This window comes from Mustela nivalis (genome assembly GCF_964662115.1).
Source record: "Mustela nivalis genome assembly, chromosome: X".
Classification (NCBI taxonomy): Eukaryota; Metazoa; Chordata; class Mammalia; order Carnivora; family Mustelidae; genus Mustela; species Mustela nivalis.
Genome location: NC_139040.1, coordinates 1,090,302 through 1,116,377, shown reverse-complemented (window position 1 = coordinate 1,116,377; position 26,076 = coordinate 1,090,302). Strand labels below are relative to the sequence as shown.

At 60.1% G+C, this 26,076-nt stretch overlaps 1 protein-coding gene across 8 annotated transcripts; it reads right to left on the bottom strand.

The window, feature by feature from the left end:
* Nucleotides 1–1,335: 1,335 nt before the first annotated feature.
* Nucleotides 1,336–25,997, bottom strand: G6PD (glucose-6-phosphate dehydrogenase). Of its 8 annotated transcripts, none has more exons than XM_082716605.1 (21): nucleotides 25,859–25,997; nucleotides 24,811–24,938; nucleotides 18,155–18,192; nucleotides 17,963–18,071; nucleotides 17,207–17,424; nucleotides 16,099–16,257; nucleotides 15,846–15,971; nucleotides 15,426–15,519; nucleotides 14,947–15,133; nucleotides 14,629–14,864; nucleotides 14,470–14,546; nucleotides 14,262–14,354; nucleotides 8,105–8,175; nucleotides 6,512–6,625; nucleotides 5,985–6,008; nucleotides 3,879–4,002; nucleotides 3,712–3,770; nucleotides 3,242–3,292; nucleotides 2,886–2,970; nucleotides 2,683–2,809; nucleotides 1,336–1,959 (listed from the first exon to the last, which is right to left on the bottom strand). In XM_082716605.1, exons 1-21 carry the CDS (start codon nucleotides 25,902–25,904, stop codon nucleotides 1,864–1,866), a joined length of 2,262 nt encoding a protein of 753 aa, XP_082572731.1. In that variant the 5' UTR covers nucleotides 25,905–25,997; the 3' UTR covers nucleotides 1,336–1,863. The 8 variants fall into 8 exon arrangements, with proteins under 8 accessions (XP_082572731.1, XP_082572729.1, XP_082572730.1 ...); XM_082716603.1 differs by having other exon boundaries at nucleotides 25,793–25,930; XM_082716604.1 differs by lacking the exon at nucleotides 25,859–25,997 and adding an exon at nucleotides 25,500–25,735.
* Nucleotides 25,998–26,076: the final 79 nt, after the last annotated feature.

Below are 26,076 nucleotides of genomic sequence, written 5' to 3'. Positions count from 1 at the left end.
ATAGCCTGTATAACAGCAGGAGGGAACCCTGCTGTCAACTTGGGGTTCAGTGATGGCACGTCAGGGTAGACTGGGGATGTGGAACTCTGCAGTTTCTGCTCAACATTGCTGCAAACCTAAAACTGTTCTAAGAATGTCTATAAATAATGCATGCACATTAAGCACTTGGCTCAGGGCCGGGCTGGGAGTGGACTGCTACGATCAGCATCTGGGCCCTTCTGGTGTCTCCACCTCCGTGACCTTTGAGGTCCCGGCATCACCACCACAGCCTCTCCTTCTGGGCGGCCCTGGGGGCCTCTCACTCTTTTCCCTGCTCCTTACTTTACTTTCTTGACACTCTGTTCATTCTGGCTGCAGTGAACTCTTAAAAGGTGAAGGCTCGGGAAGCCTGTCTCCAGAGCAGTACTCATGAAGTCCTGCGCCCCTGCCCCATTGAGGTCGCTTGGCTGGCTCCTGGTTTCCCCAGATCTAGGAAGTTCAAACTGCCTTTTTTCCTGTTTCTGAGTTCAGACCGCTTCTTTGCTCCTGGATGTGCCGTTCCAGCAATACTCCTTATAGTTTCTTTTTTTTTTTTTAAGATTTTATTTATTTATTTGACAGAGATCACAAGTAGGCAGAGAGGCAGGCAGAGAGAGAGAAGAGGAAACAGGCTCCCTGTAGAGCGGACAGCCCGATGTGGGGCTCAATCCCAGGACCCTGGGATCATGACCTGAGCTGAAGGCAGCAGCTTTACCCACTGAGCCACCCAGGTGCCCCCTCCTTATAGTTTCTTGCTGATTCTCACTCAATGAAGGGAAACAGAACCGTAATGTTTAAGAAATGATGAATAGGGGCACCTGGGTGGCTCAGTGGGTTAAAGCCTCTGCCTTCGGCTCAGGTCATGGTCTCAGGGTCCTGGGATCGAGTCCCGCATCGGGCTCTCTGCTCAGCGGGGAGCCTGTTTCCTCCTCTCTCTCTGCCTGCGTCTCTACTTCTGATTTGTCAAATAAATAAATAAAAATCTTAAAAAAAATGCCAAATAGCTCACAACTTGGGCTTTGAAGCCCTGATCTCAAAGACATTCAAAGTAAAGTGACGCAGGTCAACACAAGCTCCTGAGGGAGGGTGTGGGCAGTGGGGAGGCACCTGCCTGTTTTTAATTCTCCTCCCTGTCTGTAGCGGCCTTGGGGTGTGGGAAGGAGTAGGTGGCAGAATGCTCTCGCCTGGGCAGGGTTGCGGGAATGGCAGCGGCGAGCTGCGTGTCAGGGGCAGGAGCCCCGGAAACTAGGGTTGTCTATGGAGGCTGTGGGAGCGGGTCCGCCCAGCCCCCCGGCACATGAACGCACTGGATACCACTGGGGGCTACTCGTTTATTAAGAGCGCATCCCGAAGGCCGGCCCCCTGATGGCCGTCACAAGGCCCCGCCGCGTGCCGCCAGCCCCGCTCCCCAGGGGCCGTTCCCGCGCAGGGCGAGGCAGGAGGCCGCCGGCTCCAGAACTGCCAGCAGGCGCGGCCCCTCGGAAGGCGTCCCACCGGAATTCGGATTGGCCGGAGAGGCGGCGAGCGGCTCCGGGACCCCAGGCCCCCCCAACCCCGCCCCGGGAGCCGCTGCCGCCGCGCGGGGGTCGGGCTGGGGCTCCCCGGGGGAGGCAGCTTGAGGAAATACGGAGAGGGGCGCCTGACCGCCCGACCAAAGCGAGCCGGGGCCGGCTCCCGCCGCCCCCTCCCTCGGTCGCGCCGCCCCCCCCCCCCCGCCCCGGGGCACCGCCTCGGAGCCCCGACGTGCGGGGCCAGAGCGCGCTCGTCTGGCCTCGGGCCCGCCGCGGCGCCTCCTCCCGGCCGGGCGCACGCGGCCTCCCTGGGCTGGTCCCGCGCCCGGCCCGGCTAGCGGGCCGTGGTCCTCCTCGGGATGCAGCCCTCCATCTCCAGCGCCTCGGGCCAGCCTTCGTACTTGTTGGTGTGCTTGCTGTTCTTCACATGCTGCGGGTTGGGGGCGGGAAGCCCGGCCTGAGCCCTCGGGCGGAAGGGACGCCGGAGCTTCGGTCGCTCGGCGCTGGCGGCGGCCAACCGTGCGCGCTCAGGGCACCCCCGCCCCCTGCCGTCCGTCCCCGCGGCCCGATCCCGCCACCTGCAGCAGGGCAAGCGCTGCACAGGCCTCTCCTGACCCCACAGGGGGAGTGTGGGCGCCGCACGCCCGGGAAGGCGAGGAGGGAACGCGATGTCCGTTCCGCCCTCACCTGACCCGCAACGAGCTGCTGGAAGCTTCAGGAAGAACAAAACCAGAGGGAACATTTCATCTCTTTTGTGGCAGCCAGAGCCTTCCAGAAACCATGGGAACAGCCTATTTGTCTCGTCTGGCTGTGCGTGGGGGTGGGGGTGGGGCCGGGCTGGGGGGCGCTGAGGCTTTCAACCGGCCAGGAGCCTCCCAAAGAGGAGGATGGTGCCTGGGCCTTCCCAGCCCCTCGCAAGGGGCTTGACATGGTGGGTCTGGGGGACATGGCGGGTCCCTTAACAAGGGACAGGGTGCGGTGAATTGGGGCACTGGGTCGTAGCAGGAGGAGACAGCACTGAGCATCTGGAAGGCGTCTGGGAGAAAGATTTCCTAATCATGAAAGCTTTCCCTGTGCAGACGGCGGATTCGGGGGAGTCTGAGGTGAGGGCTGAGGCACGCTGGTGGGCTGGAGGCAGAGGGGTGGGAAATACCTGCTCGAAGGGGCTCTTGTTCTGCACGCCCTTGGCCCCCACAAACACCCAGCTATCCCGAAAAGCCAGATCCTTCACGTTCTTGCTGCCCAGATCGCTGAAAAGCTTCCTGGTCTCTTCATTCATCCTGCCACACACAAGGAAGAGCCTTAAGTGGTCACCGTGGCAGCGTGAGGCTGAGGCCAGCCTTGGCAGTCACTTACTTGGTGGCTGGGTCGTCGTAGGATGCCACAAATACCAGGGTGCCTTCATGCAGCGGCCGAATAAACTTCAGCAGGTCGTTGACATCTGGGGTGACAGGTCCCATGAAACACGGAGCATCGGGCAGCACGGGGTGCCCACCCCCACCAGCCCCCGCTCTCCAAATAAGGAGACTAAAAGAAGGCATCAGGCCAGGGACACACCCATGAAGGGTCGCCATGGGAGTGCAGGGACAAACTGGTATAGCAACCCTGATGAGTGTACACCTGTCCCTGTCCCTGCCTTTTCCGAACCCAAGGAGCCACAGCCATGGGCAGAGGGTGGCATGTCAGCGATCTGGCGATACATGGCGACTCACCTCCTGCCCACATGTCAAAGGCCCGGGCCTCGATGAGCTCGCCGCTGACCCCTGCGGTGACAGGGAGGGAGGGGGTCCTGCTGCTTGAGCTGCTGGGCAGCTCCACCCGACCACCGCAGCCCCCCTTGAATGAGGCTAAGGACATGGCCCTGGCCACTGGGTGCAAACCTTCTGGAAGCTTTCTTTCACACCCCCTGTGCCCCCTCCAGCTTCCTGGAAACTTCTGGTTCTTTACTGCTACTGTGCTTTGCTTACTGGGTCACTTCTTCTGTGGAACCTTCAGATTGCATGAACATGAACCCCTGCCTAGGCCTCCCTGGGAATTCCCAGAGGGGCGGGCGGGGAGGAGAGGGCCGAGGCGAATGTCCAGATGCCTCCTCATGGGGAGGGCACGCGGAAGGAGGGGGGCAAGCCATGGCATGGCCCTGCTTCTCTGATAGCAACTCTGACCCCACATCCCAAGGACTCACCATTCACCAGGGCGACGTTCAGTCCACGGCCCACGTTGTCCTGGACACTGCTCATGAGCCTACCGGGGTGGGGGGCAGAGCCCTCAGATGGCACGTTTGCTCCACCGTCCTTCACAGATCCAGCTTCTGGTCTCCCGTCCCCCCACCGGCCACCCCGAGGAGCTCACATCTTATCTTCAAGGCAGATCTTCGGTCCGATGACATTGGCAGCCCCACTGACCATGCGGAAGGCTAGGTGCTCCTCGGGGCATGGCTGGGGCAGGCCACACTTGTACTTCCTGGCTCGTGGCTCTGAGCATGAACAGCAGGAGTGACCCATGGGCCTGGCCCTGGGATCACCTGAGATCTGAGACAGGAAGGTCAGGACCAGCCCACAGGGAGGAATGAGTGGCCACAGAACAGGGGACCAACAGGGGATAGAGAGGACATGGCTCAGGCCAAGGCCAGGGACACTTACACAGACACTCTGTGTCCTGCTGGGGCTGGCCTCAGGGCAAGGTGACAGGGATCTTAGGGAGGCCTTTCTGCCACCGGTGGGAGAAAAGAGGTAGGAGGGCTGGCCTTGGCTGTGGCCTTGCAGGGAAGGAGCACAGGTAGGGGAGGAGGGAGCAGCTGGGAAAGTGACTCAGGGAAGTGGCGGTGAGGAAAGCACCTGACTCCCTCCCTTGGGCAGGGGTGGGAGGACCAGAGGAGGGGCTGTGTTACAGGTTAAACCGAAAAAGATGTCCTAACTCCCGCCATCTTTGAATATAACCCTATTTGGAAATAGGCTCACTGAAGGCCTGGTCGGTTAAAATGAGCTCATTGTGGGGTTGGGTTAGTTAGTTAAGCCTAAATCCAAGGACAAGTGTCCAGTTCATGGCATTTGAGTCCAGAGGCCCAGGGACAGTGGAGGCAGGGGGTGGGGTGCTGGCCGTGGAACTGGGTTGCGAAGGGAGGCTGTAGAAGTCTGTGGAGCTGGGGTGCCTGGGCGGCTCAGTGGGTTAAGCTCTGCCTTTGGCTCAGGTCATGATCACAGGGTCCTGGGATCAAACCCCGCATCGGCCTCTCTGCTCAGCGGGGAGTCTGCTTCCTCCTCTCTCTCTCTGCCTGCCTCTGCCTACTTGTGATCTCTGTCTGTCAAAAAAATAAAATCTTAAAAAAAAAAACAAACCCCGGGAGCAGCTAGACCAGGCCTAGATGGTCTCGCGGGAGCGCCGACAGAAATATGGATGTTCAAGGTGCTTCCTGTGTGAGCCTAGGGTGAACGGCGCGGGGAGCTTGTCGTGGCTGTGGCCGGTGTGGGCTGGCCATGGACTGTGGTCTCGGGTGGAAATGGGAACGTGTTACTGGGCACTGGAGGAAAGGCGGGCCTCATCATAAAGTGGCAAAGAACTTGGCCCAGTCTGGTTCTGATGTCTGAGGAGAGGAGAACTTGTAGACACTGAACTGGGAATACCGAGCTGAGATTTCCAAACACAGCCCAGTTTCTCCTTGATGCTTGCAGTAAGATGTGAGGAGAGAAAGATAAACCGGAACGAGAATCGTTAAGCACAAAGGAACCAGAATGTGAGAACCGGGAAAAGACTCAGTCTAAGTGCGCTGGTGTGGTTGCAGGACCGATCGCTAACGAGCGGAGGCGCATGACTCGCGGTTCTACTTGGTCCTGTCCCCAAAGTCAGGAATCGAGGTGGGATTACCCAGAAGAGGTCTGCAGGGCCCTCCTGTCTCACACCTTAGAGTCTCATGAATTGCACAAGACACCAAGAAGGTTTTCGAAAATTTTATACCAGGAGAAACCCTGCCATCCTGGGCTGAAAAGGACAGAGAAAGGACAGAAGGCAGCAAGGGTGGCTCTGAGGGCGGAGCAGTGGCTGCAGAGGGCAGAGTCAGCACAGGCCCAGAGGGTAGGACTGCCTCCCCAGGAGCGCACCCTGCTCCCCCACCAGCTCCAGTGGGGCCAGAGGACAGAGCATTGGGCCTCAGAGGAGGCCTCTCAGGCCTTGAATCCTGACAGCATTTGCCCTGCTGGGTTTCAGACTTGCTGGGACTGGTGACCCCCTTATTCCTTCCAGTTTCTCCCTTTTGAAATGGAAAGATCTATCCTAGGCTTGTCTCACCAGTGTATTCTGGAAGCAGGTAACTGGTTTTCTAGGTCTGCAGCTGCCAAACAGTTGCAGTGGGCTGTGATGGCTAGTTTGGGGGGGGGCGTGCAGGGAGAACAGAGACTCCGGAAGTCTTGAGGCAGGCGGAGCTGAGAGCTGGGAGGACTGGGGAGGTGACAGTAGCCTTACCTGCGGTCCCTGAGTTCTCTGGGCCTGTGGGGAGAGAAAGTTGCTTGTGTTAGGGTGGAGGCCTCCAGGGGCTGACAGCAGGGCATCCTGGTCCTGGCCCTGTACCATGGACTTGAGATGGGGGGCTGGTCAGGCTCAGGGGCTAAGCCAGACTCAACAACCCCCCCACCCCGCATGGCTCCAGGAAAAGGGTCAATGGCACTGTAAACAACACCCAGTGCCCCCTCCCCATTCCAGAGGCCAGGGGAGAGCCCACAGGGAGCAGCCAGGCTGTTGTCCCAATGTCTGTAGGGGTCCCCCTGCCCCTCGCTCAGACTCTGCTGACTCCAACAGGGCCCAGGGTTTTAACTGGCAGAGTCGGGAGCAACTGGGTGATAGGGGGAGATGACCCGAGGGCAGCTAGATGGGGCCTGGCAGAAAGAGACATCCCCACCCCCGAGCCTCTGCCCCCAGGCCCAGAGTGCCCCCCCCCCCCGCCCGCCTCCGAGTGGCAGCCACTGCAGAGCGAGGAGGCGTCCCACACTTACTGGTGAAGAGCTGCTGGATGCGAGGAAAGCCACTGCCAGGCCCACCCAGGAGGATGCTGACCACGATCCACGTAAGGCCCACGGTGACAACCAGGGCCACAATGCGGAGGGGGCCTAGAGGCAGGACAGACAGGGTAAGGCCACCCTAAGCCTAACCCTGGGGCCTCTCAGGACTGCATCTTCTTGCCACTTGGAAGAATTGAGCAGAGGACCAGAAGGTGGGGGCCTGCTGCCATCCACGAGGCCTGGGAGGGGGACTCGAGCTCCTGTAGGTGGAAGCTTGGTCCTCTCAGCTTGGTCCTCTGTGGCAGGTATAGAGCAGACATGACCGCTCCAGAGGCTGCCAGCCTCCCTCAGGAGTCCCCAAACTTTATGTCTTGGTGGCCACCAACATATTCACATCCCACCCGTCCTGTTCTCTTTTTGTCCCGTCATGATGAAGGAGAGGGTCCCTGCTCCTTCCAAAGACCAATTCCTGCAGCTGCTGTGGAGCTGGACCTGAGCTCTCCTCCCGAGAATCGTTATCCGCTCTTTCTCCTTGACCTGCAACACCTCCCATCGTAAGACAGCACAGGAGAGACCGTCAAATCACATCCCTATCCAGCCACTGACCTCTCTCCCCTCCCTTCCTCTTCCCCAGTCTCACCATCCACTCTCTTCCAACCTACTCCGGTGTGGCCTTGTCTCCATCAGCCCACCAAAACAGCTTGTGGCCAAGGTTATATATGATCTTCTTGGGGTAAACTTCCTGGGTCACCTGTCAGCCCCCATGTTCCTGACCTCTCAGTTGACCGCCTGGGTCCTCATGCTGGAAACACTTCAGTGGCTTCTGTGGCAGCACATCTTAACCCCCCACCTGGGTGCTCTTCATCCTCCCTTAGATTGCCCTCTCCTCTCTCCTGAAATGCTGGCCACACCCAGCTTCTGGCCAAGGCTGTTTTCTCTGCCTACGGTCTACTCTCCGGATAGGTGCCCTCACCTCCTGGCCCCCAATTTACCTACAAAGCAGTATTTTTTTGCTCCAGCCCCCGAGGATCTCGAGGCCACACCCTCCCAGCCAGTTCCTAAGCAGCGGCTCTAGTGGGATACATTTACAAGCAGCCCTGAATTCCAGTTCTTGAGTTCTGCTCGGCATCACCCACTCTCATCTGTTCCTCCCCCAGCCAAGCCACCTGTCTTGCTGTCGGGTGGGCCGAGGGCAGGTTTGCCACCGGTTCTTATCCAGCCCCATCACTGCTCCAGTCAATTTCCACTCTAAGACCACGCCCCTCCGCGCCTGCACCCCGTCCCCCTTTCCTAGCCGCCATGCTCCCTGCAGCCTGTCCCACAACTCGTTTTTTCAGACAGCGGGTACTCAGTTACCCGAGTTGGGAGAAATCGACTTCCCTGATCCTCATTTCACAGCTCTTAACTTCCTGGGAGGTGAAAGGATTTACTCGAGGTCACAGAGTGGGTGTTTGTGTAGGGTCCTCCATTTACAAAACCACATTCATCTGTCCACCCGGGCTCCTCCAGACACAGACCTCCGGACACCTGAGCCTCCAGTCTGGTCCCTTTTCCAACTACCTCCCATTCACTGTGGAAGCCACCCACCTGCCAATCTCATGTCCACTTCTCCCGCTTGGTTGGGGCTGCCGGCAGGAGCACTGCTTGGGGACCGTGCGCTGTGGGAGCAATACAGCAGAAGAGCAGGTTTGGGTGGAACTCAAGGATGGCCCTGGGCTTGGCCCCTGCTGCTGGGAAGACGTGATCGGTGCACCGGCTTGCTCGTCCAACGACCTGGTGAGGCTCGTAGAGCACGCGGAGAGAAGCACTGCCAGGACAGGAGAGTCCTCTGGAACCCGTCAGCTCACGATCGTGCCCACGGGAGCCTCTGGGGCCGCGAAGAAAAGGTGGTTCTCCCGGACATGGGCCTCCTTCGTGGGAGGCCCTGAACTCAGGCCGTCCCCCAACCTCCAAGGCTGGGGGACACGGACGACACGGGCTAGGCTGGTGTAGACTTGCCTGGCCGTGGGGGAGATGCAAGCTGGGGTGGGAGGCAGTCCGGTCAGGCCAGCTGCCCTGCTGTGCTCCGCGACGGGCAGCGAGAGAGGCGCGCAGCTCCGCGGACCGGCACGGCAATGGCGGTCCGGGGCGGGGCCACAGCCCGCAGGCACCACCCCTGCCATCCGCTCCCGCCCTGCCGCCGCGCGGTTAAGGGTAGAAGACCGTGGAGTCCCTGCCCCCAGGTCCGCGGGTCCCGCCCATAGGCCCGCCTCCAGCAGGCGTTTTGGCCGGGGTGGGAGGAGTCTCCGCTCCGGTCCCGCCCCTGAGTGTTCTCTGGTCCCGCCCCCGGCATCAGCACCGGAGGAGCAGGGTGGTGTCGGCGGGATCCTACTTCCGCTCCGCGGCAGAAATCTCTCCTCGGGCTCCTCCAAAGTGGGAGATGCCTGCTTCGAGGACTGGGGTTGAGCTCCTGGCCTGTGGTCGGATTTCTGAAGCCTGGATGAAGCGACCGTATCTAGGGGTGTAATTAGAAATTGTTGGGGGGGGGCGCCTGGGGGGCTCGGTGGGTTAAAGCCTCTGCCTTCGGCTCGGGTCATGAACTCAGGGTCCTGGGATCGAGCCCTGAGTCCGGCTCTCTGCTCAGCGGGGAGCCTGCTTCCTCCTCTCTCTCTGCCTGCCTCTCTGCCTGCTTGTGATCTCTATCTGTCAAATAAATAAATAAAATCTTTTTGGAAAATTGACATGTGTGTCTTTAGAAAGCTGGAGACACAGAAGAGTCCACGGGAAAACGGAGAAGGTGAGCAGGCCGAGGCCAGAGTGACGCCTTCCCTCCCGCTTCCAGACGGAAACACGTCCACGTGCTGTCGCCGGTCGCAGACTACGGAGGACTCGCTCCCGCCCTCTCCTCTCCTCTCCCCTCCCGCGGGAAGGGCCGCAGCACTCGGCCCAGCACGCCCCCGTCACGCATCGCCGGGAGAGCAGCACCCGCCATCGGGCGGGCCCGCCTTGCTCTCTGGAGGGCAGCGCCCCGGCGGCAGCAGAGCCCAGGAACGCGGCGTGCCCTGACCCGCCCATCGCGCCTGCGGAAACGTTCCCTAGTGAAGAATCCAAAACAGAGAAAGCTTGTAGCGCCAGGCAGCGACAGCTCGGGCTAGGATCCAGTACCTTCTCGGTGGGAGGAAATCAGTTCCAAGCCCTGCTGCTGCAGTCCGCGCTTAGCTTTTTCTTTCCCTTCTCATGGCATTTGGGATCCGAGCTAATGCTGACCACCCGTCAAACTCTCACAAGTCTTTCCGAACCCCAGGTGCACCGTCTCTCCCATAGGGCGTGCAGGCGCCGACGCCGGGCAGAGGGAGCTCCTGCTGCCCGCGCTCTCACTGTGCCCGCCCGGGCCGCAGCACCCGCCCACTCGGCAGTTCAGAGACACCGTGTTTACATCTCGCCCAGGGCAGGAGTCTCAGAGAGGCTGCTTTAATGAGTCCCCCTGAGGGGCCAGAGGCACAACCGCACAACCGCCGTCCCCACAGCTACCAAGCAAGAGACGGGATCCGCTCCAGGTCGTCGGGCCTGCGCGGCAGCCTCGCGCGACTCCCAGCTCCGCTCGCGGACTGGTTTTCAGCCAGGACGGGCAGCGCGGAGACGCCCTCACGTCTCCGCCCACCCCCGTGCGGGCACGGGCCGTGAGGGGACACAGAACCTCTCCTCCAGGCGTCCCTACCTGTGCCCGTGTAGTCCCGATAGCTGAGCTGCCACTGTATGTCCTCAACGGTTCTGTCACCTGCTTCGCTCAGTAGACACCGAAGCAGAGTTAACAGCGGATGGGGATCAGCTAAGGTCCCATCGCCTGGGACCTCTCGCCTCCCCTCTACATGAGGCGACCAGACCTCAGGCGACAACTTTCTCCCACGCAGTCCTTCCTGCCTCCGCCTGTCTTTAATAACCAACAGCTTAAGGGACAGCAAAATGTCCTCAGTAGCCCCTCAGTCCAGTCTCCAGAACAGGCGGCAAGATTTGTCCTCGACTGTCCTCATCCAGGCTCTCATGTCTCTCCTCAGTGCCTCCTTCTCCCTTCAAGCCATGGGCTCAGGACTGACCGCGCACCGGAATGCGGTCGCAGGCTTGAGTACCCCGCAGCGCTGCTCACGCGTGTGTCGGGGCTCGCGCTCTGTCTCCGGGTGGGAACCCAGATCTGAGCTAACAGCTGAACCACCTCACCAGTCCCTTGCTGCTCCACCTGAGGCTCAGCACCATGCCCTGAGTGGGAAGAGGACTCAGCACAGTCACCTGGAGCTGAGGGGGCTGCTGCCATCCATCCCATGTAAGCACATGGACGTAAGGTGACAGATGGGTCTCCTCACCGTGTCTGTCATCTCTCTTCCCCGTTATAGACCCCCAGGACTAAGGGGACACTTGTCTTAGTTCAGCAAGGCCCAAGTTCTGTGTCAGATGGCAATGGGAGCTGAGGTGACAGCTTAATGCCCTCAGTTGGGACTTCTCTGTCTTCCCCATTGCAGGTTCCTAGAGCTGAGATGACAGGTGACTCATCAGGTCCCTCTCTCTTCCTCAGTCACCGAGGGGTCAGGTGACAGTTGACTATCATCACCAGGGCCCTTACGTGTATGCCCTGGTGTGGTGCTCAGATCTGGGGTGCCCTCACCTGTACCCTTCTGCCTGTCACACCACTCTCCGCACACATACCTTGTCATCATGTGTTGGGGGCCCCAGAGGGGTTAGGTCCCTCTTCTAGTTTAGACTCCCACTGCTCCGCTTATGTGGATCCTCCCACATTCCCAGGGGAATCCTCCCTGGTGATGCCATGCCAGCAGGTCCCCCAGGGAGCCTGGGGACCCAAGAGGACAATCCCCAGAACACTGCTCTCCTGGGTCACCGAAAGTCTAGGAATGTCTGTGGGTCTCTGCAGAGGACTCTGAGCTTGAGGACCCTCCCGGGGTCCGGACCGACTCCCGCATCTTCATTTATTTGACGGCTCCCGACCTCCAAGGGCTTGAAGTTATGCTGAGGTCTGTGTTTTGGGGATTAGTGAGGTTCCAGGATGGCTGAGAACTTAGAGTAGGCCGAACAGCGCCCTCTGGTGGTAAGCAGGGGGAAAGCGTGGTCACATCTTCAGGGACTCCTGCTGCCCCATTCCTTTGGTCACCCCAGCTCATCAGGCATGAGGCTGCTCTGCAGTCAAGGGCAAGACCCTTGGCAGCTCCGTGGGAGCCAGAGGGCTACAGCGGAACCTGCAAGTCCCTAGGCTGGCCCCCTCTAGCTCCTGCGGAGGCCTTTGCCACCGTCCCCTCTCCAGGAGGTCCCAGGCACCAGGAAGGACCAAGGCCACTGCCCGCAGAGTGGAGCCTGGCCTCCAATCCTGTCCACATGGAGTCTTCTTGGCTGCTCTGCATAGACCTGGGCTGGGGTGGATCTTGAGGTCCAGAGCCCACTGAGGAAAGTCACCACTTAGGGGTATGTGATTTGTCCTAACCCCACAGAGCTCCCACCTTCCCTGTTTGGTGACCTCAGTGACCTCCCTCCTTACCTCATCTGAGTGTACCACCTGCCCTGGTCACAGGAAGGGATGGGGAGAGTGCAGATAGCATCCAGGAGGGCCGCTCGCGTACAGGGGCGACACATTCCCCTGGCTTACGCAGCGGGAACAAGCCAGCCTGCCAGTAAGTAGCTTTTTATCTACGTATGGCTCCCACGTGGGAGCCTTGGCTCCCCCCCCCCCACCAGCCAGCACTCCGCCAGACTGCGCCCGTCTCCCTCGCCCTCACCAGGCATCCAGCTGGTTCTCACCGGCAGGACCAGGTAAGGTCTGGATGGCTGGAGTGAAAAGCTCCAGGTAATTGCTTCCCCAACAGGAGTGGGGAGAGAGGGGCTGAGCCCTGACAACCACAGAGCCCTGGGCTAAGTCTCCTCTTCCCAGGGAGCGGAGCCTCCCCACTCTCCCCCGCCACCCTGAGTGATTTTCTGGACCACTTGTTCCCTCCATAAAATGTGCTGCCATCTGATCATTCTGTCCTTTCGTTCTGGGCTGGCTGCACCTCCCAGAGCCCCAGGCGCTGGTGCTGCACTATTGTTGAGTAGGGCTGCGGGGGAGGGGGGCACATGGGAGTGTACTGGGACAAGCACCCCCTCCCCCCACCGCAACCGCAGGGATCCCTGGAACGTGGCCCTATTTGGAAAGGGTTAAGTCAGATGGAGGTCACTCTGGGGAAGAGAACGGCCCCTAATCTGACAGGACTGCTGTCCTAAGAGGAACCAAGAGACACACAAGCACACAGGGCAGAACGTAGAGTTGGGTGCAGACACTGAGTGATCTGTCTGCCAGCCACGGAAGGTTCAGGATGCCGCCACAGTGGGAAGAGGCAAGGTGGGCCCCTAGAATCTTCAGAGGGAGCCCGGCCCAGCCACACCCGGATTTCCCACTTCTGGCCTCGGGAGCCATGGGAGGACACAGTCTTAGGCTTCCCCTCCCGGGCCCGTGCGCCTTGTCGCAGCTATGCCCCCTCTCCCCCGCCCTGGCATCCAGGGTCAGTCACAAGAGCCCACTGCCTCTCTTTCCTAAACACTTCTTGCCTCCATGGATTGGCATGTAAAGGCCCTCAGCGATTCTGGGATGAGTCCTCACTGTGGTGGGGACAAGGTCAAGGCGGAGGAGGCAGAGTGAATGTGGCCCGACCTCCATGGCCTGGCGACAGAATCCTGCGGAGGACGACTGAGGGAGGAGCACAGGTGAGTGTGCGTGGGGGGGGCCCCGGGGAGCAGGGCTCAGTCACGACTAGATGTGGGCTCAGGGTTAGGCCTGGACTGCCAAACCCGCGCTGGGGAGAGACGTGGCTGATGAGAACCGGGTGGTGGGATTCAGGCAGCCGTGGGCCCTTGGTGGGCCGGGCTGGCCCAGGCGCCCTCCTGCAGGGTAACAGGGTCAGAAGGAAACAAGCAGGGAGCAGGCGGGTGTGTTTGTGGATTTAATGGCAGGGGCTGGCTGCTTCTGCTTTTCCAGTGGTGAGTGGGCGGGCCATGGAGTGCAGAGTTGGGGAGTGCTGGGTGGGGGGAGGGCAGAGGGGCATCCAGGAGGCCCGAGACACCGGGGGCTGCAGGGCAGCACGGAGGTCCCTTCCAGCGGGTGACCAGGAATGTCGAGTGGCACTGAGACTGGTGTGAAAACGCTTGAGCCCGTCCCCTCAGTTCCGAGGACCTCGCTCACCGCCAGCAGGAGTGTGCGGTTGGCCCCTGGCCCACAGATGCCTGCCCCCCTCGGACATCCTTCCCCCTGCCCTGGGTGGAGGAGCCCAGGACAGATGCGAAAGCCACTCTACTTCCTTCTGTGGAGGCTCAGGCCAGTGGACAGAAGCTGGCTCAGGAAGGGCCAGTGGCAGCTAGAGACGGTCACAGCGCGAGTCTCGAGCGCTTTGCTAGTGGCGGAATGTACTGGGCCCGGGCTGGCCGGGGCCGGGAATGTGAGGCCGAGGCCTGTGGCCCTGGAGCACTCCCGATGCGAGGCTGGGGTGACGGGCAAGTGGGAGGAACAAAGACGGGGCCGAGGTGGGTGGGGTGGGGACCTGGGGCTCAGGGCTCAGAGCTTGTGGGGGTTCACCCACTTGTAGGTGCCCTCGTACTGGAAGCCCACTCTCTTCATCAGATCATCTGCCTCCGCGGGGCCTCGGCTGGGAGAGTGACAGGCAGAGGGGAGCTGTGAGGGCGCCCTGGGCCCCTGCGAGCCGTCCCTGCCCCCCCAGCCCCCCGCCCGGCCCCTTACCTGCCGTAAACGTAAGGGATGGGCTGGAGCCTCTCGTGCTCGATCTTGTGCAGCAGCGGCGTGAAGATCCGCCAGGCTTCCCGGAGCTCGTCACTGAGGGGACACCGCACAGCTCTGGGGGTGCTGGCGGGGGCACGGGGCCGCGGCCCTGCCGCTTGGAGCCCAGCCCTGACCCAGTGCGCACCCGGGGCCCAGGGGCGCCCCTCACCTGCGCACGAAGTGCATCTGGTTCCCGCAGAAGACGTCCAGGATGAGGCGCTCGTAGGCATCGGGGAGCTTCACGTTCTGTGGGGGGAGGCTTTGTGCTGTGGCCGTCCGAGCCTGCACCGCCCCCCCTCCCCGCCACCGCCCGGGGCCAGGCGCCCACCTTGTATCTGTTGCCGTAGGTCAGGTCGAGCTCAGACTCCTCGGGGTTGAAGAACATGCCGGGCTTCTTGGTCATCATCTTGGTGTACACGGCCTCGTTGGGCTGCACACGGATCACCAGCTCATTGCGCTTGCACTGCTGCCGGAAGATGTCGCCGGCCACGTCGCGGAACTGTAGCCGCACCTCGGCCTTGCGCTCGTTCAGTGCCTTGCCGCAGCGCAGGATGAAGGGCACCCCTGTGCAGGGCGCAGCGGCGTCAGGCGGGAGAGGGCGCAACGGGGCGTGGCGGCCGCACCCCGGGGTTGGGGGGGCACCTACCGTCCCACCTCTCGTTCTCCACATAGAGCACGACGGCCGCGAAGGTGGCAGTGGTGGACCCGCGCGGCACCGTCGGGTCGTCCAGGTAGCCTTTCGTGGACTCCCCCTCTCCGCTGGGGTTCCCCACGTACTGGCCCAGGACCACGTTGTCCGCCTGCACCTCGGAGATACACTTCAACACCTTGACCTGGGAGCGAGCCGGGAGAGAGGGGCTCCTTGGGCGAGGGCGGCAGACGTGCGGAAGCTGGGGCCCCACGCACAGCGGGCTTTCCGGCGGTGTGACCAGCCAGCACACATGGGGGGACACACGTCGTCTGCGTGGCTCACCATGCAGAACCCGTGGCCGTGGCCCTCCCATCCGAGGGCTCCCTGGGACCACCCAGACCCGCCCTCCTTTTCTCCAGAAGGAGAGGCAGTGGGTGAGCTCGAGAGACAGAAGAGCCCCCTGCAGTCCTGGCGGCGGGGGCCCAAAGGGGCACCTTCTCGTCCCGGACATCGTCCGAGTCAGTGGAGGCTGGCTTCTCCATGGCCACGAGACACAGCATCTGCAGCAGGTGGTTCTGCATCACGTCCCTGTGGAGGGAGGCGCAGGTGGGCTCGGCTCGGGGCCTTCGACCGGGGTCAGAGGCGCAGGGGGGCTCAGCAGTTCAGACAGGGCTCTCCAGCAGTAAGCCAGGACTTTGGCTTCCTGAGCCCACGTCTACCCGTGGAGGTCCCCTCAGGCAAGGAAAGAGATAGGGACACCCCCCTTTGCAGCTGACGCTGACTGTCACCCACTTGTGAATCTCAATCTTGGGGGAGGAGGAGCCCCCAAGAACAGGGAGTGGTGACCCCGCAGAACAGCAAGATCGCACCCCTTGCCTGTGCTGACGCCCCGGGAAGGGGAGACACACGCTCACCGGATGATCCCGAATTCGTCGAAGTAGCCCCCGCGGCCCTCGGTGCCAAAGGGCTCCTTGAACGTGAGAATGACGCAGGCTATGTTGTCCCGGTTCCAAATGGGGCCAAAGATCCTGTTGGCAAACCTGCAGCGGGGGCAGTGTGCAGTGTGCTGCTGTACTCGGGGTGCAACAGCAGGATGGGTGGGGCCCCACGAGTGCCCACCCCATACCCAGGATCCGTCCCCACCCCGTCGCCCAGGCCCGGCCCCACCTCAGCACCATGAGGTTCTGGACCATCTCCTTGCCCAGATAGTGGTCGATGCGGTAGATCTGGTCCTCACGGAACAAGGAGGAGATATGGTTGGACAGCCTGTCGGAGCTCTGCAGGTCCCTCCCGAAGGGCTTCTCCACAATGACACGGTTCCAGCCTCTGCGGGAGCCCAGAGCTGTGTCACTGTCACCCTGCACCCTTCCTCGACAGCAAGGGCTGGCACCTCATCTCCCCCGAGGTCTCTGTCCTCCAGGAGAGGCAGAAGCTTCCCTCCCCGTCTTCATGCTCAGCTGGCCGGCAGAGCTCTGCTGGCACAGAGTCCCCAGACCAGAGGACACCATGGCCTCCATGCCACACCGGTAAACTTCCTCAGAAGCCCTCCCACCCCGCCGGCTGCTCGCTGGGACGAGTGCTCCAGGGTCCTGTTCCCTTCCAGCCCCGGGGGTGGGGTGGGGGTGGGGCTGGGCTGGGTCTCTGTCAGGACTAGCTCGGGAGCTGGTGGGGGAGCAGGGGGAGGGGATGTCAAGGGCACAGCTGCCTCCACAGATTTTAAAATGGAAGAACGCCCCTTTCTTGGCTAGTTCCCTTGGAGAGTTGATGTACCACTCTGCGTTCAAAACCAAAACGAAATGAGAGACGACTGCGGGTTTGAGGGACAAGACTGACTGGCAGAGGCCAGGGCGCCACAAAGCAAAATTCTTGCGGAGCAACACCGCCACCTCGTGGTCACCAAGGGGACCGCGAGAAGCACAAAAAACCCAGAAAACAGACCGGCGGCAGTTTCGTGGAGCAACACCGCCACCTTGTGGTCCTCGCAGGAACAGCGGCGAGGGAAAGCTGATTTCTGGCAAGATGGGCCAGGAGGGCCCTTGGGAGGGTTTCCAAGGCAAGAAGCGCGGTAGCATTTCTGGCAAACGCTATTACAAAACCCCTGTGTTCATGCCCTATTCTCGTCTTTCAAGAGCTAACTCCAGTAGAGAACAAACAGGGGTCACCATCCTTTTCCAACTCGGTGGACTAGCTTGCCCCAGGGACTCTTGGACAACCACCAGGCCCGGCCACACCAGGACAGGGCACACCTAAGAGGCAGGGAAAAGACAAGCCTTACGTCTGGCTCATGCAGGTCTCGTGGATGTGCTTGGTGACCGCCTCGTACACCGTGGGCGGCAAGGCCAGGTAAAAGAGGCGGTTGGCCTGTGGCCCCTGGTGGAGAGCATTCACATGGCTGTTGAGGCGCTCGTAGGAGGCCGCGTCGTCATACTGGCCAGCCACATAGGAGTTGCGTGCAAAGAACTCCTCCAACTTGGGCTTCTCCTCTGGTGTGGCCTGAGAAAGATTGACACAGGGACACTGACCCCTGCCCGGCCCTCCCCTACTCATACTGGTGCGCTCCCTCAGAACTCAAGTCATTTGAGCACCACACCGGCTTCACCCCCATGTTGTCAGTTTTACATACTTACAGGGGAGGCCGAGGCAGCACACCACCACATGGGATGGGGCCCAGCAGTCACCTCTGGCGACCCCAGGCCCTGACATGAAGTCAGATTTCGGGAGGCTGAGACCTGGCTCTCTCCAAAGTCAAGGCACCAAACCATGGTGTGTTGGGGAAAGGCAGATGTGTAAGACTTTCGGGGTGAAGACACTTTTTTGGCTCTGGGCCCCCGGGGGGCGTGTATGGGAGGCGCAACAGGGTTGAGGTCAGAGGGGAGTTGGAAACAGGGCTCCCATGCCGGCAGGCTCCCCGCACCTTGCCCTGTGCAGTGGTGTGGCTGGGCAGCACGGCTGCTGTGGGGAAGGCAAAGGAGAGGAGCGCTCCAGGCAGGAGGGGCACTGTCCCTCCTGGAGACCCCCAGAAGCCACTCACTTTGAAGAAGGGCTCGCTCTGTTTCCGGATGTCGGCCACTGTGAGGCGGGAGCGGGCGTAGCCCACAATGAAGGTGTCTTCAGGCAGAAGGCCATCCCGGAACAACCACCTGAGGGCACGGCATTGCTGGGGCCAGGGCAGGGAGGGCAGGTAGGGCTGGGGACGGTGGGGACAGTGCGGGGACATGCTTACCAGATGGTGGGGTAGATCTTCTTCTTGGCCAGGTCGCCCTGGGGCGGAGGGAACAGGCGTGGTTAGGAGAAGCTGGGGGCTGGGGGCATGACCTAGACGGTCTCCTCCCCTTCAGTCCGGACGCTGGCTCAGGGTCACCACTCAGCCGCAGGAGGCACCGCGACCAGGCCACCTGCCCTGTGACCACACGTACCACTCAGATCACAATCTCTGGTCACAGGGTGAGCAGGCGAAGCCACACCCAGGCCAAACGCCGGCTTCTGAACCGTGCACAGGCTAACGAAGATGCCTGAGAGCTCTCGAACCAAAGGGCATGACCTATGGCGTGAGATGCCGCTTTAGCTCAGGCCTAATGAGCTCAGGGACTGATTTACGAAGTCAGACAAAGGAGTAGAACTTTAAAGCCAACGTTAAAGCCAAACAAATTACAAGGCAGGGAATAATGAAAAATAAACGTTACTAAAACAGAAAATAGGGGCGCCCGAGTGGCTCGGTTGGTGAAGCATGGGCCTTCAGCTCAGGTCATGATCCCGGGGTCCTCGGATCAAGCCCCGTGTAGGGCTCCCTGCTCGGTGGGGAGTCTGCTTCTCCCTCTGCTACTCCCCACGCTCATGCTCTCTCTCAAATAAATAAATAAATAAAATCTTAAAAAACAAAACAAAAACAATACCAGAAAATAAACCCAAAGAAAATATTAAGAAAGCCAAAACCTGGTGTTTGCCAAAGACGAATAAAAACACAACTTTTTAAGAATTCCAAGAATTCCACCAAAATTGCAGAAACAGGGAACTCCATTCTGACTCTATGACCAGAATATATAACCCGCTCACGCACCTAAGGAAGAAGACGGCCCCATGGAAAACTGATTAGATTCTAACAAACACACGAGAAAGTACCCAAGATCATCAGTTGAAGGGAAAAGGCAAGTGAAGCCCCTCGCGGCTGTTTCCCGGTCATTGGGACGGCTGTAAGCCGGAAGGCTGGCAACACCAAGTATCAGAGAAATGGAGACACAGCCCAGATGCTCAAGTGAGAGATGGAGAGAAAGGCCCTATACGTTCTTTTGTTAAAAAAATTTTAATTTATTTATTTGACAGAGACGACAGCGAGAGACGGAACACAAGCAGGGGGAGAGGGTGAGGGGGAAGCAGGCTTCCCGCTGAGCAGGGAGCCCGATGCGGGGCTCAATTCCAAGATCCCAGGATCATGACCTGAGCCAAAGGCAGACACTTAATGACTGAGCCACCCACGTGCCCAGCCCTATACATTCTTAAAAAAAATATTGATTTATTTGAGAGAGAGAGAGAGAGACAGACAGACAGACACACACACACACACACACAGCACAAGTGGGAGGGGCAAAGGGGGTAGGAGAAAGAGAATCTCAAACAGACTCCACGCTGAGTGTGGAGTCCAATGCAAGGCTCGATTCCAGGACCCTGAGATCATGACCTGAGCTAAAACCAAGTCAGACGCCTCACTGTCTGTGCCACTCAGGTGCCCAAAAGAGTCCTATATTGTGATAAAGTTGTGCAATCTACTGCACCATTGAGATCGGTGCATTTCAGTGCATTTCAACTTTGTCCAAAAAAAAACCAAACCCTGAAAAACAATTGTTGAGCAAAGAGTGGGGAGTGGGTGAAGGAAGACAGAATTTCAGTATGCCCCGGTGGCTCAGTCAGTTAAGTGTCTGCCTTTGGCTTAGGTCATGATCCCAGGGTCCTGGGATCAAACCCTGCATTGGGCTCCTTGCTTGGTGGGGAGCCTGCTTCTTCCTCTACCTGCCATTCTCCCTGTGCTCTGTCAAATAAATAAATAAAATATTTTTTTTTAAAAAAAGAGGCAAATTATCATGGGAACTGGGCAATGGACCATGGCCATTTATTGCGCCCCCCTTTTTTTTTTTTTTGAGAAAGAGAGTGAAACACGTAGGCAGGGGGAGAGAACCCCACCAGGCTCCACACTCAGCAGAGTCTAACACAGGGCGGGATCTCTCAACCGTGAGATCACGACCTGAGCTGAAACCAGAAGTCGGACGCTCACCCGACTTGAGCCACCCAGGTGCCCCTCGTGGCCCTACGGCACCAACTTTGCCGATGTGTGAAGTTTTCCACAACAGAAAGGTGTGAGCACACGGCAACTTCAAGCAACAAGATGGCAGATCCCAGAAATTCCAAAGAGGACGCCCTAGAAAGCATACCAGTTCGGTCCCTGAGCCACGCCAATATGCTTCAGTTCTGTGAGCAAAGGAACTCTCCAGTCCAGGTGAGAGAGGCAGAGGCAGGAATGGCCACAGGCTCCCGCGGACCAGCGGGGCATGCACCCTTCCATCTGCCCACCCTGTGATCAGGGTGTGGGACGGGCCTGGGCTGCGAACCCATGCTGCTCCGGGCACTGCCGATCAGTGCCGAGACAGTAAGGCAGGCTGGGGCAGGCTGGACTGGCTGTAGGCAGAAAAGTGGACTCCGGGGATAAGGACCTGAATATTCAATGCAAAACTGCCTTTGAGAAGCCATGGAACCACTGGATAAGCTCATTTCTATGAACTCTTGGACCTGCAAACGGGAAGCCCCATGGCCAGAACTGAAGCAGGACCAGCATGGTTCAGCCCCTGCCCCCAGCCCCGGGAGAGCTTTAGGAGGGCCCGCAGGGAGCCCCGAGTGGGAAGTCCCCTCTCGGGGGGGGGGGGACGCAGGTGCAGGGCTCAGGGGCGCCCTGTGCCTCAAATGCTCGAGTTTCCTCCTGGCCTTTGCTCCACCAAGGCTCCTGGGGCAGCCTGCCGTTCCCCCAGGGTTTCAGGTGAGGGTGTGCGTGTGGGCCCAGCCTTTCACGAGCACCAAGCCCACAGTGACAAGTGTTTCCTGGTCCTCTCTGGGCTCCACCAGGATCCCCAACTCCTAAAACAGGTGGTTCCCAAACCAGGGTTGGCTGTGTGGGCCCCGCTGCTCACATCTGCTCACTGTCCACAACCGATCTCCCCAGCAGTCTGCAGCCACGGCCACCTTCCTGCAGCTGCTCTCACTGGTGCTTCCTGGTCCAACTCCAACCCCCCCGCCCAGGGACCCCACTACAGCAGACAGTCAGTGGCCGCCTCTGGCTTCTCCCACCAGCAGGGCTGGAGGGAGACTCTGCTCAGGTCATGTTTGCTTATGATCAAACTCCAGTGGGCTGGGAAGACTCGGGACAGGCTGCGGGCAGCAGACTGGTGGCAGCGGACAAGCCTGCTGTCTGCTGAGTCACGACGCCCAGCACCCCAAGCTGTTTGTTCCTGCGGCTTCCCTTGGGATTAGCTACCGACAGAACCTGCTTGCCTCGTTCAGCTCAGCCCCGGCACCCAGAGGCCTGCTGGGCTCCAAGTCGTCCAAGGGCCAAGTGAGGTATGACCCAGGACGGTGGTAGGGGTTCCTGCTGGTGGCTACCCGGCACGGGAGGTGAGCTGGTCAGCCCTCCCCACTGGCCTAGAGTAGACTCCTCCGCAAGAGTGAACATGGGAAGACACGGACCAAACCTCAGCACACCGGGGGGGGGGGGCGGCGGCGATTACAGGGTCTCTTGGAGAAATGCGAATCTTTCCCAACCCCCTTATTTCCGTCTGAGGGCACAGCAGTGGGGAAAGAGCTGCCTGGGGACATGTGGGGACATGTGGGGACATGTGGGGACTTTAGCAGAAGAAGGAGGACCTCTTAAGCTCACCAGCTACCAGCATCTGTCCCAGCTGGGGCAAAGGGACTTGGGTCACCGCCTGCCTGTTGCTACCTCGTCTGACCACAGCTTCTAGTTTTATAAGCCCCCAAACACTGTCGACATCTCTGTGAGGACCCGAGGGCAGCGTAGGCAGCCCGGTCCCTCAGAGGCCAGCCGCCGGCTGGAGGCCTGGAGGGGGGGCCATCCCGGCCCCCGAGGGTCACCTGGGTCAAGGATGTGCCTGGGCTCTTGGAGTGGAGCCCGGGCCCTGGCTACAGCCCAGCTCTCTCCTGGGAACTGGGGAGAAAGAACCTAGGGGCTGTTGAGGTAAGTTCCCTCCTCCACCCTGGGGTTCATGAATCATCAGGCCTTTGGGGGAAGTGCCAAGGTCATCATGACGCAGCAAGAATCTTATCGACCCAAGGGGCAAAAGCAACCCAGAAACGTCCCCAAAAGACAGAGGAGCCAGGACTCTCAGGTAACCCATTACCTAGGCAGACATTGGGACGAGGCCTGAACAGCCATCAAGTCCATGGTCTTTATGGACCAGGTGGGGAGACTGAGGTCCAGAGAGGTGAGGGCCTTGCTGAGAAGCCTGCAGTGAGCCGGCAGTGCCCACGCAGACTCCCTGTCCTGTTCTCCCCCCAATCCTCTCTCCATCCCCTGTGGCGGGGGAGGCCTCCAGCCTGTCCAAGGTTCTATCAGGTGGGGGAGGACATGATGTGCCAGGCCCAAGGCTCCCCTCTCCCCAGCTCTGGTCTATAAGGAAAAACTGGTTTCTTTCATTCCAGAGCTTTCCAGACAGGGACATTAAGTATCTCCACTCCCTTCCTGGCTGGGGGTGGGAGTCCTGGAAAGGGGGCAAGTGGCCACATGGGAGGAACAGAGAGCAGCTCAAAGCCTATTGGGTAACTGCGAGCCAGCATCAGGACGCTCTCAGGAAGGAAGCTGGGCGGGAGAGTGAGGCTTGGGTAAGCAGAGGAGGAATGAGGAAGGGCAGGGGACGGCCATGTGGGCCCAGCCTGCTCTGGGGCCTTTGCCACTGGGGGCTCTGCGTCTGCTCTGCTGTGTGGAATGTTCCCTGCCCCTGGCTCTGCCTGGGACCTGTATGCTGGAGGTGATGGGGGACACAAGGGCCCACTGGTGTTTTGGTCACATGTGCCACTAGAAGCTCTGATTGGGCTAGGAACTCCCCTTGGGTCCCTTCCCCCCAGCACACAGATCACATGGGGAAGGTGGGGCCGGCACTCACTGTACTGTAGAGAAGGCACTTGGTTGCTATTTGTTGGATGAATGAGCAGTGAACTTGTGGGTTTCCCAGAAGAGCAGGTCTGGGAGAGTGCGCCCTCAGCACCACTCTGCCTACCTCTTCTAAGCAGGGAGTGGACACCGGAGGCTGGATGGTGGGAGCTGTTCTAGACGCTGCCCGAGCACGGCAGGCCCACCCACCTGGTTCCAATCCCCTTGAGTGGATGATTCTGGACAGGGGGATCCCCCCACTTCCCACTTCTGCTCTGGAAGGGTCTGGCTGTCACTCTCAGAGCAGAGGAGAGCAAAGGGGAACCCTACCAGTTGCAAGGGAAAGTTGCTCAACATCGAGCCGGCCACAGGCAGAGGCACTGACCACTCAGAGAATAAGCTCAGCCTGAGGTCCCTTGACATTGGTTTCAAAAGCCCCCATTTGCTCTGCAGAAACACTGAGGTGCAGAGGAGGAGGGCTGCTGGCCAGTCCTGTGGCGAGCTTGGGTGTTCTCAACAAAGCATCTTAGGAGCTGACAGCCCAGAGTCCTAGACCATTTTTGTGGCCTGGGACCCTCTGGTGGAGCTTCCCAGGGCAGCCTGGTATAGGGGTGGGGGAAGGAAGAGGCATAATCCTGAGTAACTTTCTCCTCCAACCTGTTTCTTGGACCTAATGGTCAGACTCCCAGCTGTGAGAGCTCGTGGCCAACACAGGTTAGGGTTAGAGGAGCACACACTGGGGCCAGGGTAGAGACGAAGGCTGCTCCCCTCCAACCCATGTCCCTATGTCCCCCTACTGTAGGGGTTACAGAATCAGGAGATAGTGCTGGCAGTGGCCTACCTTCCTTCCCTCCCTCTGGCTCTCTGGCAGAGTCCCATCTCACACCCAGCACCACCTGCTGCCTCCTGCTCTCCTTTGCGGAGTTCTCCTTGGAATCACCAAAGTTGGTGGGCACAGGCTCTGTCTACAGAGCACACCTTATGAACATGAACTAGGAAGCAGGTTCTGCCAGAGCTAAGGGGACCGTGACGTGGATGGCGCAGAGAAATAATGTCCACTTCACCAAGAGCTTGATAGTTCTGGGCGAATTCTTGCTTAAGCTTATACGACAGGTTACGGGCAGAAAGGGCCACAGGATGGTTAGCAGGGTCCTGCTCATGCTGAAGGTGAAGACGAAGAGCTGCACTAGGACTGCCCTCCCTCTCCTGTCCCCACATCACGTGTGGTCTGTGTGCTATACCTGTGCCTTCGCTTCTACCGTTTGATCTTCTAGAACAAAGTGTCAGTTCCACAGGCTGAACAATAGGATGGGGTGGGACAGGTCATAGCTTCTCTGCGGGCCTTGGGAGCCGGGATAATGACACGGTACTCAAAGGAAGGGCGAGTGTTTGTTCCCAGGGAATCTGTGGTACTGACAGAGAAGGTGAAGCTTGGGCCTCAGAACATGACTTTGCAACTCACTGTGTGACACCTACCAAGCCAGAAACAGGTGTGAAAGAGATACAGAGTGAACAGCCTGCCCCGTGCATAGTTTGCACTGCGGAGGAAGAAGTCCAACGAGAGAGTCTGTAAAGTCTCCCGCGCACAGACTGGGCGCATACTGGGTGGCACTGGGATGGGAATGGCAACTAAGCAGAGGCCCTGGGGCCTCCAGAGTGAGCTGGGAAAGCCTGGGCACCCAGCAGGTAGGGACCCGAGGCAATGTCACCCTCCAAGCCTGGGGGAGACTCACCGATGCACCCATGATGATGAAGATGTGTGTATCAGATTGATGGAAGGCATTGCCTTGGTACAGCTCTTCACGCAGGATCCCGCACACCTGGGTCCGGCTCAGGGCCACCTGCTCTGCCATGATGCTCTCTGGTTAAAGAAAGGCTCGTTGACAAAGCAGGAGAACAACAGAGCGTGGGGAAGTTGGCCATTTTCTGCTGGGGTCCTTTGGGGTCTCACCCCGAGATGCCTGCTTATTGAAATGCTTCCCTGAATGGCAGGGAAACAGGACAGTTGGGGGCTTAGAAAAGTGCAGGCTCTGGGCTCCCAGCAGAGTCTCCAAGCGGCTTTATTTCACAGGATTACTAGGGGATCCCAGCTAGAGCCTCAGCTCGGCAAGACCAAGTCAGGCTGCTGGAGCACGGCACAATCTGCCCAAGCCACCTCTCCCCAGACGCCAGCGCAAACCCAAGGAGCTGGATGGAGCACGTTAGAGCGGGTGCCGAGTACGGAGCGCAGGCCGGGAGACGCCGGCGAGTCGCCGCCCCTCTCAGGGTCCCGGTCTCCTCGGGGGGTCCAACGGAGGGACGCAGGGGACACTGGGACCAGTTACGCCCTCTCGATTTTGCCCCGCTCCCAAGCCTGGCAAATCAAACGGCCTCGCGGCACAGCACGCTACGCAGCTGGCGCGGCGCCTAGCCACTACGTTACCTGCGCCTCGCCGCCGTCGAACGCCGCGCTCCCAGCCTCCGAGTGCCCAGCCGTTTCCGGAGGCTGCTCCCCGCCGCCTCATTTAAGCGGCGGGGGCGGGGGCCTGGGCTGAGCTGACCGGCCTCAGGCGAGGCGCGTGGGTGGGGCCTCAGCGGCCCCTTGCCCCGCGGGCGGGGCGGAGCCAGGGCGCGGGAGGTGCGCGCGCATCCCGCGCTGGGGCGCACGCGTCCACGCCCTCCCGCCCTCCAGCGGCGTCAGGCTCCCACCCTCGGCCTGCCCCGCCCCTTGGGCACCTGCGCGAGCCGCCCGACTGCCGGGCGCCTTTTCTCCCCGCCGCCGCTGCGCCGCGTCCTCGGTACCTCGCGTGTTCCCGTGCAGCTTTGCACTGTTCGCCCGCGTACCCATCACTGGCTCGGCCTAATCCTACAGTCCAGTTTTCTCGCCCGGCGCGGGCGGCTCTGCGCCCTCGCGGAGGGCTCCACTTCCGCCGGCAGTGTGGCCACGCCTCCTCGACCCTATTCCTGGGCGGGGATTTCTGCAGCTCCGGGGGCCTCTCATTAGCTCCTCCCCTGGTGGG

Coding starts and splice junctions, on each gene's coding strand:
- G6PD (XM_082716603.1), bottom strand. CDS start 25,904: ATGGGTACGCGGGCGAACAGTGCAAAGCTGCACGGGAACACGCGAGGT. Junction 8,176..14,261: donor ATCCCTTACGTTTACGGCAG/GTAAGGGGCCGG, acceptor TTGCTCCCACAG/CGCACGGTCCCCAAGCAGTG. Junction 2,971..3,241: donor CTTTGACATGTGGGCAGGAG/GTGAGTCGCCAT, acceptor CTGTCACCCCAG/ATGTCAACGACCTGCTGAAG.